General features: G+C 44.7%; 1 protein-coding gene across 3 annotated transcripts; it reads left to right on the top strand.

The window, feature by feature from the left end:
• Positions 1 to 336: 336 nt before the first annotated feature.
• ccdc9 (coiled-coil domain containing 9) lies at positions 337 to 12,608 on the top strand. 3 transcript variants are annotated; one of them, XM_076036525.1, is made up of 17 exons: positions 337 to 489; positions 1,293 to 1,346; positions 1,450 to 1,554; positions 1,773 to 1,922; positions 2,353 to 2,775; positions 3,355 to 3,438; positions 3,630 to 3,794; positions 3,904 to 4,085; positions 4,293 to 4,354; positions 5,068 to 5,112; positions 6,025 to 6,148; positions 6,787 to 6,943; positions 7,036 to 7,639; positions 8,370 to 8,612; positions 8,897 to 9,031; positions 12,541 to 12,566; positions 12,599 to 12,608. In XM_076036525.1, exons 2-16 carry the CDS (start codon positions 1,344 to 1,346, stop codon positions 12,543 to 12,545), a joined length of 2,487 nt encoding a protein of 828 aa, XP_075892640.1. In that variant the 5' UTR covers positions 337 to 489; positions 1,293 to 1,343; the 3' UTR covers positions 12,546 to 12,566; positions 12,599 to 12,608. The 3 variants fall into 3 exon arrangements, with proteins under 3 accessions (XP_075892640.1, XP_075892641.1, XP_075892642.1); XM_076036526.1 differs by lacking the exon at positions 5,068 to 5,112; XM_076036527.1 differs by lacking the exon at positions 8,370 to 8,612.
• The last annotated feature ends 336 nt before the right edge of the window (positions 12,609 to 12,944 follow it).

Here is a 12,944-nt window from a genome sequence, read left to right as displayed (position 1 = left end):
ATTTAAAAAAAATTACAGTGACACGTGGTGTATCCCATTTCTTTTAAGCAATGTATGTTATACGGTCATTTGTAGATTTGGGCGGCAAAATTCTGCTTGACCCCCTCTGCGAAGTGACCGCAACTCTGTTTTGAGGGACGCTGACGCCACCTTGCGGAAAGACCATAGACTTTTCACTTGCCGTGAAACCTAAAACAGCGCCTTATATTTTTTAAGAATTCTTGTAATTGTTGATTCAAAATCACTGGAAAAAAAACAAAACCTTAATAATGGTATATTTGTTCTATGACGAAGCATAAGTTACGATCCCTGCAGTTTAGTTAGAGCAATGTGTCTTTAAAAGAACCGAGAGGTACTCAGTATTTGGCAGGAAGTTAGCTCCCCGCTAACAGGAAGCTGATTTAACATGCCTCACTAAGTGGCAGGAACTGGCTAAGAAATACGAGCCCAAACGTTGCTCTTTACCCGGTACAAGTCTAACCGAAACAGGTAATTTACTGCTTTAAATGCGAGCGTAAACATTTTCTGTTGCAGATTTGCTTCGTGTCTCCTCGCTTCCATTATGTGCTTTCGCCGTTGTGCGTTCAGCGCCTGGTTTTAGCCCACTAACTGCCTAACAGACATGGCACACTGCGGTTACATTACTTCCCACCACCAGGCACACAGAGTTAATAGAATAATGCTCTGCTAATCGGCGCCAACGTCATGGATCAGCTGCGATAAATGATGTGTGGAGGTCACGTATTGTTACTGTTGTTATAACTGTTGTTTGGTACTAAGTTTTGTTTGGCTACTGGTTGTAGTTCTCATATCCTTGCAGAACCCTGGAAAAACGTAAGCATGGAACATTTATTTACACGCACACGCACACATTTAGGTGTGATCTCACCTAAACGTCATAATTGGACCTTTAACTAGGGTCGGCATAAGTTCTGAAGAGAATATATATGGATTTTTACACTGCACCTTTGATGTCAATCGCACGTGCTTTGTAATGAAAAGACAAGATCATAATCAGAATTTTATACAGAATTCAGCTGATGTGTCTTTGATTTCTGAGACATTAAATGACTGTTGGAATAGTTGTTCCTTTGTATATACACAAAAGAACATCGAACTTAATTGAAATTCCTATTCAAACTGCACTATGTCGTGAAGTGTATTTAGTCTTTTCACCTGAGAAAGGCTTATTCAATTGTACATTACATTTCATTGGGCCAGACTGGTGAGGGGTTCCATTTACGAACCAGAACGTTGGTCATTCATCTCTGAATGTGATTTCTTCGTCGCAGGCTTATCAAGACATCGGCCACCACTGTGTGACGACAGCTCTGCATGAAGCAATGGTGAGTCGGCTAATAATGTCAGTCAGCTTATATATATTGTATATGCTAATGAATGCTTTTAACTTAAGAACTGTGTGTTGTGTTTTTTACCTCTCTCTGTCAGTCTTCAGCGTTGGATCTTAAGACCAAGGAGGAGAAGGACGCTGAGCTAGACAGACGAATTGAAGCTTTGAGGAAAAAGAATGAAGCTCTGGTCAAGCGGTACCAGGTGGGTTGTTAAAACATCAGAAGTAAATGAAAAAAAAGAAAATCTAAAATCTTTATTTAGCCATGTATTGCTTGATAACATAGGTTTTTCCTTATGAATATTTTTTACTGTCGTACTGTAGCTATGCTTTGTCCAAGTAGCTGGAAAATAGATATTATAATTTTTGTTTTGCTTATATTATGTGTGATATATTTCCATCTCACGTCTTCACTCAACAGGAAATTGAAGAAGACAAGAAGAAGGCGGAGCAGGAGGGCATAGCAATCACAACACCCAGAAAACCACGCCCTCATGATGCGGAGACCGACAGACGGAAGGCGGAGAAGGAAAACATAACCGTCACAGTTGACCTTTCGAGACAGACAGCGGTAGGTTATGATGTGGATTCATTAGTATTTAAAAACCGTCAATCGTCAACCGTCACCCCCATCACAATCAAATGGAAACCCACACCACCAATGTCACATATTTTACCAAAATATTTTAAATATTTTACTCTTCTTTGAGTCAAATGATTCTTTTGATTTTTCCATATGTCAACTCTTAAAATAGATAAATATTCACAGCCTCTTTTGCTCCCTATCTTTCTTTAAGTATTTCCCCGCTGGTGTTGTAGTTTTGCATAATCCACACATTTGTGATTTATTGCGTAGAACCTTTACCTCATATTAACAGTTTGTTAGTTTATTATTCTATTTATTTTTATCTATGTTTGTTTCAACCTAATCCAGGAATACTGTTCTCAAAATTCATTGGAACTGTAGTCAGTTGAATGTTATGGCTGTGGTTTTCTTGCAGGAGAAAAGAGCCATCAATGACTGGAAACCTGGGACGCCTCGCGGCCGAAAGTCTTCAGAAGGGAGCGATGGTCAAGGAGTGCCAGCCGACAGCCACAGCCCCCCAAGGAGGAGGGGACCAGGAAGAGGTGGCCGCGGTGGCCAGAGAGGGGGACGGGAAGGAGGAGGAGGAGGAGGAGGTGGCGGAGGTGGAGGAGGAGGGCGACAGGAGAGACAGGAGAGACGGGAGTGGGAACCAAGAACACCCAGAGATGGAGAACATGGCGAGTCTGGAGGAACAGGCTGGAGAGGAGGAGGTGGTGGTGGTGGAGGAGGAGGAGGAAGAAGAGGAAAAGGAGGAGAGGGAGGAGGTGGAGGAGGTGGAGGAGGAGTCGTAGGAGGAGGAGGTGGCGGGACACCTGGTGGTGTGGACAGGAAGTCCAAGGTGTGTCTGCTTGAATTTCTTTAAATCTACTGGATTTTTTATGTGATGAACTTGTAGTTTATATGTCCTGTGAATAACCACGCTCACCTTTTTAGGTTATTTGCATTTAAACATTTTAAATGATTAAACAACAACTGTGTCTTGTTAATGCGGCCAGTCATGGTCTGTTACCAACAATCAAGTGTTTACAATGCTGACCATGTTCTAAATTTTTGTATATAATGCCTATTATCAACCCATGCAGTAGCAGAGCAGACTAAATTGTCTAAAAGAACCAGTTAGCCCTCTGTTTCCAGCCCCCTACAGAAACACTGTGTTTTTGCTTTTTAGTCAAAAAAGAAAAAGAAAAAAGGCCCTGCTTGTACGTTCAACATGAGCCAAAAAAGCACAATCAGTGCCATCATCATCACAAAGGAGTCCATTTCAGACGATGTCTGAGATTCATCATGCTATAAAACATAGGGGAGGGAAACCCATTTTTAAATGGGACAATTTAATGATCACTTTTTTTTTGTTCCTTTGGTCTGAATTTAAATATCCTGGATGTGTCACTAACCATGCTGCTGATTTTCCATACAGGAGTGGGAGGAGAAGAGGCGACAGAACATTGAAAAGATGAATGAAGAGATGGAAAAAATAGCCGAGTATGAGCGCGGACAGCGGGTATGACACATCCTGTTAGTAACGAGGTGTTGGTTGGCCACTTCAAGGGCTTCTTTTGTTTACATAAGGGTTCTTTATGGCTTCTCTTGTGTCTCAGAGATGTGAAGTACAGCTCTGCTGACATGCTGACACTCACAATGAGAAAATGGGATCCTTGGATCAGCGTAACGGAACAATATTTCTCTCCACAGCCGGATGGAGACAAGCCGATCCGCAACTTCCTGGATGACCCGAGACGTTCTGGCCCGGTACTGGACACAGACCGTAAAGAGGGCAGCAGGAGGCATGTGAGGAACTGGGGAGGGCTGGACTTTGACAGTGTGAAGACTGGAACAGACTTGGAGAAAGAGTGGACAGTGAGTCATGAAAGAAATGTCCATTGATGTCCACTGTTGACCTTCCACTGCAGCTTTGTTTTACTTTTTATTTCTCTCCGTCTGCCATCTGTCTTTCTTGCTCTTGCAGAGTCGAAGGCCTGGTCCAAAAGGCTCTGTGGACATGACCGTGTCCATGACTGGCAGGGAGAGGGCGGAGTACCTCCGCTGGAAGAAGGAGCGCGAGCAGATCGACGAGGAGAGACTGGCACGTCACCGGAACGCCACCGGCCAGTGGAGACGCGAGTGGGATGCACAGAAGACGGATAACATGTAAGAATGTTTTTTTCATTTTTTCATTTACTAGTGCAAGCAGGCAAAGAGGAAACTCAAACACGCCAAGTTGGCAGGCTGCGTCAGGTTTCCGCTGAGGCTGAAAATCACTGCCTTCAATTTTATCACAGCAGTGGAGACGGATGAAGAGAGGATCACGTGGGTCGTTGTGTGGCTCTGTGTTAAACCCTGTGGCCCTTTTCACAGGTTCAAGGAGGACCCATCTGTGTCTGCAGAGGGCATCGCACCCGAGCAGGGCGGCAGAAGAGGTTGGTACACACACACACACACACACACACACACACAGACCCTGGAGCCACCTCACACCCGATTGTCAGACGCCGCACACACTCAACAAACATCAGGGAGCAGCACCCCCCGCTCCCCCATTACTTCATTACTGCTGTTATGTAAAGGGAGGCTGATTAAGCTCATTATGTAAATTCTCACTCGATTTCCCCAGAGTTCAAATCAACCTCCTGAGCTGCAGCCACTCTGCTCTGAATGCAGCTTTCAGCAGAAGCACATTCTCATGGAAAGAGTCTGTTTTAAACTTACAGTCACAATAACAACTGGAGAAAAGGAGAGGCGACAAAAATGTCTTCAATGTTTTGCAAATAAGTTCTTTTAGTTTTCATTTTTATTATACATTTTAATCATTTAAAAGATGATCATCATTGATGTATACATTTTTTTAACACACAGTTTCAAATCTTTATTTTCATCTTGAAATCAAGTCTAGCAGCGCCATGTAATGAATTATCCCAGAAGTTCTATAAATCTCAGAAAACAACAACTGAACCCTGGCATTGCAGAATCCTGCAAAAAAAACAAAATTAAATCGCAAAAAATGAAGCTGCTGTTTACCCACAATCCATCTCCCTCCGATGTCTTCTTCTATCACTTCTCTCTTGATAAGTTGATGGCTTAATTGTTGAGAAGAGGTGTACAGTATATTTGCATGTGTGTGTCTTCTCTGCAGCCCGAGGGGGTAACTCTCGAGCAGAGCCTCGGGGCAGGGCCTCAGGTTAGACCACAGCATGAGATCAACATGTGTGTTATCTTCCTGTTTGTCCACAACCCCCAAAAATCCCAAACTCACAAATTTGAAGCGTCCGCCCTGGCTGTGCGTATCTCCATGGCATTAAAACCACTGAGCAGGAGAAACAAAACCCGATCACCAGGCACCACATGAAAAAGTTACCTAAGCTGAAGTTAATAGGACAGCAGGATGGGTTGTGTTTGCTGTTGTGTTAGTGCTGCCTTCTTTGACACAGCAAACATCAGTCTGGATCTTCTCAGCTGTATTTTATTTCTAAAAGTTTAACAAGAGCCGCCGCTGCTGCTGCTGCTGCTCAGTCGCTCCTCCTCGCGTGTCCCACTAACTGGAAAGTGTATCACAGAATATTAGGTGACACCTGCACCACTTTGAAAACCTGCATGTGTGTGATTTATTATTTTTTTTCTCCTTATCACAGAGTGACTCGCGCGTTCCCTTCACCGCCTCCAGCGGCTGTGCTCTCCCTCCTTATTATCACACTCTCTGTGTTTCCTTTAATCCTCACTGATCCGTTCATTTCTTTTATACTTCTATCATTCCCTCTTTGACCTTTTTGAACGTCCCCAGTCACACCCTCCCCCACACCCCCCTGCTCTTATTACCCAGTCTTTGCTGCTCTCCCCTGAGCTTTCATTCTCTGAGCCTCTCCTCTCCTTCCTTCCTTTTCTCATATCCTTCCCTCATCCATAACTGCATCACGTGTTCATTCACTCACTTATACACTTCTCTCCATCCTCATGATGGTTTTTTCTCCTCTCCATTATGCACTCATCTGTTTGTCTCAATTTGCTTGCCTCTTGTTTACCCATCCGTCAGACAAAAAGTTTAACTTCTGGATACGTTGCTAACTTTTACTCTTGCCATCGCTGTTTCTTCCAGACGACAACAAGCGCACTCCTAAAGGGCCGACGTTCGGCGACTATGTCTCCCAAGGCAGGACGCAGGGAGGTCCCAGGGGTGACCGGGACCGAGGCAGGGGCCGAGGACAGAAGCCAAGCTACAGGTACGTTAGACTCTCAGCTGTGAGTTCAGTTAATCCATCTGAATATAGATGAAAGAAGGAAGAAGGAGCGCTGCTTGGGTCCTTTAAATGAAATTTGTCAAAAAACAGGTGTGTTTTGGTTGGGATGCATTCATAGAGGCTGACAGTTAAGTGCTTGCACAAAAATGGGGGAGTGTATAAGTAAAGTGCAGGATGAGGAAATTGAAAAATCCAAGGCAACTCTGTTGTGTATATAGAAAATTAAAAAGCCTTTATTATGGCGGAGTTACACTGACTGGATCTACGCGTTTCAGCTTTGTGCTCGTTCTGGGAGTGTTTTGAGTTCATGTGTTACGGTGAATCTGTGGTGTCAGCTTTCAGCTTCTATCATCTGTCAGCTTCTATATTGCTGCAAATATGTTGTGCAGCTTATTAAAGGCACACGGCAAAGTCATATGGAGCAGAGCTGGAAAGCAATGCAATTAAACAAACATGGATGTCTGCACTTTAACAGTTTTCTATTAATTTTCTTCACAACAATTACATTGAAATATTTGTGCTTTTGTCTTGATGGTGTTTTTCATTGAGAATCAACTGAGAGGTTGGTTTCACCTGCTAACAATACTGTTTTTCTCTCCTTAAAATGTTCTCATCATCAGTATGCATGACAACCGCTGGGAAGGAGAGAAGGAGGAGGACAAAGAGAAGGAGGACAGAGTCAAAAGAGAGAAACCCATGAAGAAGAAGAAGGAGGGAGGGGAGGAGGGGCAGGGGGAGAAGGTGGCGGACAAAGCCAAACCTCCAACAACGCCAAAGGTACAAAGTCAAACCTTTGCTGTGTGTGACACAATATTTGTGTCCAAAGGTTTCGCTGAGTCAAATGACTTCATGAAAATCTGTCATTTTAGGCGGAGGACAATGTCAAAGACGGGGAGGATGACGAAGACCAATGGGAGGACGCCAGCGACTTTGAAGAGGACGGAGACGGGAGCAACTCGGATCCCGAGTCCAGGGGCGACGAGAAGAAAGACAAGGGGAAGGAAAAAGCGGCCAAGAGCAAAGGCGACTCCAGCGCGTCGCCGTCGCCCCGATCCCGCACCACGTCGGCGGGGAGCCCCAAAGAGCAGCGGACCCCCAGGCCCAAGGTCCACATCCCCCCGCCGGCAGCCGCTCAGGAGTCCCCGGAGGGCGGCAAGCCCCTCAGCCCCTTCGCCCTGCTGGAGGGCCACCGCCCCGTCACCGACTGGGGCGAGGAGATGGAGATGCTGTCGCCACGTAGCAGCATGGGAGGCGAGAGCCCGCTGAAACCCTCCAGCCTGGAGTCCAGCCCCAACCAGAAGAAGGAGCAGGAGGAGGAACAGGTGGTGGAGGAGGTGATGGAGCAGGAGGTGAAGAAAGAGGAGGAAGAAGTGAAGGAGGAGAAGGAGGAGAAGGAGGAGAAGGAGGAGAAGGAGGAGAAGGAGAGCCAAGCCTCCAGCTCCGCCGAGTCGGCTCAGAAAGAAGAGAACACAGGTGAGCAGAGCAGCCGGCTGAAAACAACCTCACATTAACTTCAGAGAAGCAAAGGTGTTGCATCACGGCTGGAGTTTCCTCCTCTGGCCAGGGACTGCTGTTTTCTACTTCTTCTGTCCATAACGTTACAGCCCCTCACCTCCAGTGACGTTCTCTGGTCTGGCGCATTGGGTCTTGAGTGACGTCACGGACAGTCAAAACAGACGGAGACGCATCTGTCCAAATGCGATTTGAAACGACCTCCCGAAGGTGGTTTCAATCCGTCTTGCGAAAATCAGATTTGATGTGATTTGTGACTGTTCAGACCACAAAAGAGCTATCCTGTTTCAATCTGGATGGGCTAAAATCGGATTTTGGCTAGCAGTCTGAACGCGCCCTATAGTGGCGCTGAAGGTTTTGCGACATTTAAGAGGCTGCTTAAAAGTTGTGCTAGTTGACAGCAGCTGCAAGGTGATACGAGGTGGTCACTCCCATCAGTCACACAGCGCCGCCTCCAAGTCTCGGTGACTCAGTGTTCAGACAGGAACTGGTTTGCCAAGAAAATCTCAATCTCAAAATTTCCCTTTTGATTCCTTGTTGCTTCTCTTTGGTTCCTGTCTTGACTTTCCTTACGTCTTTTCTTGTCTCATCTCCTCTCCATTGCTTTGTTTCATTCCTCCCTCACTCCCTCTTTTCCTCCCTCCTTCCTCCCTCTCCTCTCTGTGAAATCATTTCCCTCCCCACCCATCAGCCTTAGACATTTCACTTCCAGTAGAGGAAACAGTGACGGTCTCAGACGCACCGTCTGCTCCGGCGGACTCCTCTGCAGAAGCGTCAGCTGACTCCGCCCTCTCTGAGGTCAGCGAGGTCGCTCAGGAGATGGACCAGGATGCACCTGATGCCGCTCCTGCTGACGATGCTGCTGCTCCTGCTGCGGCTGCTGCTGCTGATGATGATGCTGCTGCTGCTGCTGATGATGATGCCCCATCTCAATGTAATAGAACATCACAAATCAGCAGCGCAGTGGTCCACTAAATCTTAACAAAAGCATGCACACAGTTACAAAGGAAGCTGTTGTAAAAATGCAGGAACCAGTTTAGAATCCAAGTGTGCTAAACAAACATGCTAATCAGCATGAATCACACAGCAAAGGTTGTTTAAGGCTGAGGTCCAGCGCAGGGGCGTTGACGTTCCTTGGATTGACGACACGGTGACGGGTTGGCGAAACAGACACCGTAACTGTAACTTTGTCTTGGTTGTATTCCTCCCTGACTGCAGGTGAAGCCGAGTCTGAACCTGCCGCCGCCCCGGCTGACGACCAGAGCGTCTCTCAGCCAGCAGGAGGGATGGATGAAGCTACTGTCCCGGAGGAGGCTGACGCTCCACCAGCAGAGACGGAGCCGACGCCCTCAGGTAGGCCCGCAGATGTTTTCTGTCCAACAACCTCTCACACTTAAGTAGTTTTATTTTTTTGTGCTGTAATCAACCAGACTGACAAACCAGATGTAATTTTAATAGATGAAAGATAAACTGTAGACTGAAGGCCAACCGGAAAGCAAATTGCAAAGTGCTATTGAAGAATTTCACTCCTTTCTTCCTGTCGTGTGGCGAGTCTTGTGACATGGATGTGAGATTGCTCCCAAGCATAAAGAGAAATCATGCCCATGGATTCGCAATGTATAATGAATAATATGAGGCTTTGGAGCAAATGTAACATTTTCTTTTATTATCATTTAAGGGAAGCAGGATCTAATAGCCACATTCACTGATACGTATAGTCAAAACTATGAATGGAAATGAAAAGCACAGAAAATGATACAGTGATTTAATTAACGTATCTAATTTTAATTAGTTGTCATATTTATTCACGTTGCCATTGCAACATATTGTCATGTGCTTCTCTGTGCTGCCATTCACGCAGGCTTTTTGTTTTTCCCGTTCTGTCCAGTGGGTGTCCTCGCACTGTCCCATATTCCCCACCCACTTTCAGATAAATATTGATGAGGCTCTTTGCTTGGCAAAGACTAAGTCAAAAGTTACACACTCACAGACCAACAAAGCTTCCCTGGAGGTTTTGGTCTTTCAGTTTCCTGTTTTGGGGACATTTGGGCTATTTTGGGATCCTGCTGCATCACTGCCCTAAAAACCCTAAAAAAAAAAACCCAAAAAAACACCTTCAACCGGTGTCGGTTAGCTTTGAATGTGCCGACCGTGTTTGTCATAAAGGCGATGCGCAGATTGAGAGGTTGGCGCCGCAGCCAACATGGATGACCGCATTTGTCTGAGCAGAGCCAAACCAGAGCTTTTAGATCTGTCCACCAATCAAACGGCTCCAAGGAGATCAGTCCGAAGAGGGACGCAGACCTGGTCTACATTTAGAACAAGATGTAAAAGCATGAAACTTTCTCAACCCTCTTCACTTTATTGTCGTTATCTCGGTCAGTATTTAAAGAGAAGGAATAAAATTCCAGATCTTATACCAACAGTTTAATGCATCTGAAGTGCAACATATCATCTGGGACCATCAGCACATTAGAGTAATTGGAAATTCTTAAGTGTCACTGTGTGAGCGTGCAAGGCTGTTGTCTATGAAGCATATATATGGTGAATTCATCTCATGCTCCCACTTCTTAAAGGCCCCTCATGCTTTAGGTGACCATAAAGAAAATGTCACGAGTGTGGTCTAAATGTTAAGACACAGAAAATAAGCTTTCATCACATATACCTTTTCACTGTTATGCAAAGGCGTGGCTGGTTAGCACATTGATTTCTATTACCAGAGTCCTGTTTTAATCTAGTAAGTGCTATACACCATCATTTGAATCAGATCTTTGCTAGAAATGACTTGGTGTGTTGAGGCTGCTCCTGCTGATTGACCCGCTCATACATCCGCTGGAAACTGCAGCGCCAACAATCAACCATCCGTCCGCCACTTTTCTAGCCGCACACTGTGGTTTTTAAGTGAAATTAACCCACAGATAAGAGGAAGTTATTCAATTTCTCCTCACAGCCACTCAGCTTGTGTCTGCGGCATTTTCAATTTGGCAAATGGATGTTTTGATTTTTCCTTTTTTTCTTTTTTTTTTCATTTTCCATTTTTTTTCTATATGAAGTAGTTTGTTTTGCTGTTGTCTGGCCTGCTGCTGCTGCTCAGATGGCCAACAAATACAAAGATTCAGGATTTGTTCATCCTTAATTTACACCCCGTGTGGGACTCAACTGCCGCTCCATCAGCATTTCAGTTGGAATTAAATTCACATTTAAATATTTTATATTTGATCATTCAGTATAACAAAGAAATGATAAGGATCCTGTAAAAGTGAAGTTTTGGTTCCTGTCTTTGGTCCAAATGGGTGTTAGGAAGCTTCAAACCTTTTAGTTTTTATATAGAAGAAAAATAGAACGCGTGAATTGGTTTTACATTTTCACTCTAACACAATAAATGATTGGCTCATTAAAGATTTTAATGTTGCAAGATGTTGCAGCGTTGTGATGAACGGTGGCAGATGAGCTCATGTGGATGTTTAGTGCGCGTGCACGAGCACTGACGCGCACATTTGGGGAGCTAATTGTGCGTCAGCGTCATCCTATGTGTCAGTGTCAGGGTGGAGATCAGGAAACCAGGGAAATTAGAGGCACAATTAAGTTCATAAAAGGCTTTTGAGAGGAAATGAGCCGCAGCCTGCCGGACAGACGATCAGGGCCGACTGGAGGGAGACTCTTTGAAGCCTGATCAAATTAAGTCTTGTGATGTTTTGTGAGGCTCCTGCAGCAGAGTGTGGATGCGTGGATGCAGCTGAATGACTGATTCAAGCAGGAGTTGCAGTAAATGTCTTTGTTGGAAGACCTGCTCCCTGAAGTTTGAAAAAATAAACGGCCCACCGCTGCCATGTAGACACGTTGTTGCCGAGCATCCGAAGAGGGGAATGAGCTCATCGCTGGTGTTTAAAGCAAAGGCTCTGATTCAGGTCGTCTTCTCCAGTGGATGTCTCATGTTAACCTACCAAACTGCAGTTTTTGCTTGTATTTATGCATATTTTTCAAGAATCATTCCAGTATTATTATTATTATTATTTTTATTTTGGAATTTGTCCTTTATTCCAACTCTGCACATTGCAAACCTGCTTAGCGTGAACCATGCCCTAAATATATCTCACAAAAACCATTATACTCTAATCACCGATGCAAAATCACATTTGCTACTCGTCTTCCCTGTAATCAGCCGGCTCCTTCAGTAACACAACTTATCACGTCTTTAAGATTGAAATTTGAAAAAAAGTGCACATGGGGGTGAAAAATTATTTTCTTGTAAGATGGCTTCCTGTTGTAAAATCTGATACACCTACATGTATTCTAGATCCTGGTAGGGCAGTGCTGCAAGATTTTAGCCGCATACTATTGAAAAAGAATTGGTTGTTGCATTGTTGGCAAATGGTCCTTAACTGTTTCTTTCTGTTATAGTTGATATATTCAATGACAACTGGCAAGCTGGATGAGGTAGTGCAGCGTTTTCAACCTTTTTTGAGCCACGGCACATTCTTTACATAGAAAAAAATCCAATGGCACACCACCTACCAAAAATATTATAAAATTACACTTTTTACTGTTCACAAAATTATGATCAGTGCATTTATCAAAGAGCCTGTTACACACAAGTGTTTGTTTTGGTATCAAAATTGACTTTGGCGAAAGATGACGGGCCTCCCTCTGGTATCGATTACTAACTATCCTTCTGCCAGCAGAGGAGCTCAATGTGCAGAGTGAAAGCGAGTAACGCTACCGACCTGAATCCCAGTGAGTCAGAGCTCCACCCTGGAGGCCGCTCCCTCTCTAAAAGAGTGCAGACTTGTGGCTCCGTGATCGTTCGTGGGGACAAACGCTCCAATTCACCGCCACTTCCACCTCTCTGCTTGCATTAACAGGCTGAAGCTGCTGGGAGCAGACTGGCTTCTGAGGAAGAGCAGCGACGTGAGAGTGGGCGAGGATCATCGCACCACTGAAGAGGAGACCACCACACGTCCATACGAAAACAAGACTGGTTCAGACCTCGATAAGCAGAGTGAACTGCGTTATGATTTCTTTTAAGTGTTTTGCAATCAGCAATATGCTGCCACAGTTTTTTTTTTCTTTTTTTTTTTTTTAAAAAATCTGATGTTACATGTTTGGATTGGTGGGCAGCCAGTTTTCAGTACAATGGTACAATGAACTGCTGTTGTGTTAAAATTGTATGAAATGTAATTACATAGGGAGTTTGCAAGGGCAAAAAGCTACAGGAGTCGGCTGAGGAACTGAAGAGATTTGACTTGTGTAAGCTTTGGTTGAGTGG

This window comes from Nelusetta ayraudi, unplaced genomic scaffold, assembly GCF_046127955.1.
Source record: "Nelusetta ayraudi isolate G7.1 ecotype Tasmania unplaced genomic scaffold, CSIRO-AGI_Nayr_v1 ptg000048l, whole genome shotgun sequence".
NCBI lineage: Eukaryota > Metazoa > Chordata > Actinopteri > Tetraodontiformes > Monacanthidae > Nelusetta > Nelusetta ayraudi.
This window is presented reverse-complemented; position numbering and strand designations above follow the sequence as displayed.

What these genes read in the sequence shown, in the direction of transcription:
- ccdc9 (XM_076036525.1), top strand. An exon ending in CTCTGGTCAAGCGGTACCAG is followed by an intron (nt 1,555 to 1,772) that starts GTGGGTTGTTAA and finishes TTCACTCAACAG; the next exon opens with GAAATTGAAGAAGACAAGAA. An exon ending in GGACAGAAGCCAAGCTACAG is followed by an intron (nt 6,149 to 6,786) that starts GTACGTTAGACT and finishes TCTCATCATCAG; the next exon opens with TATGCATGACAACCGCTGGG.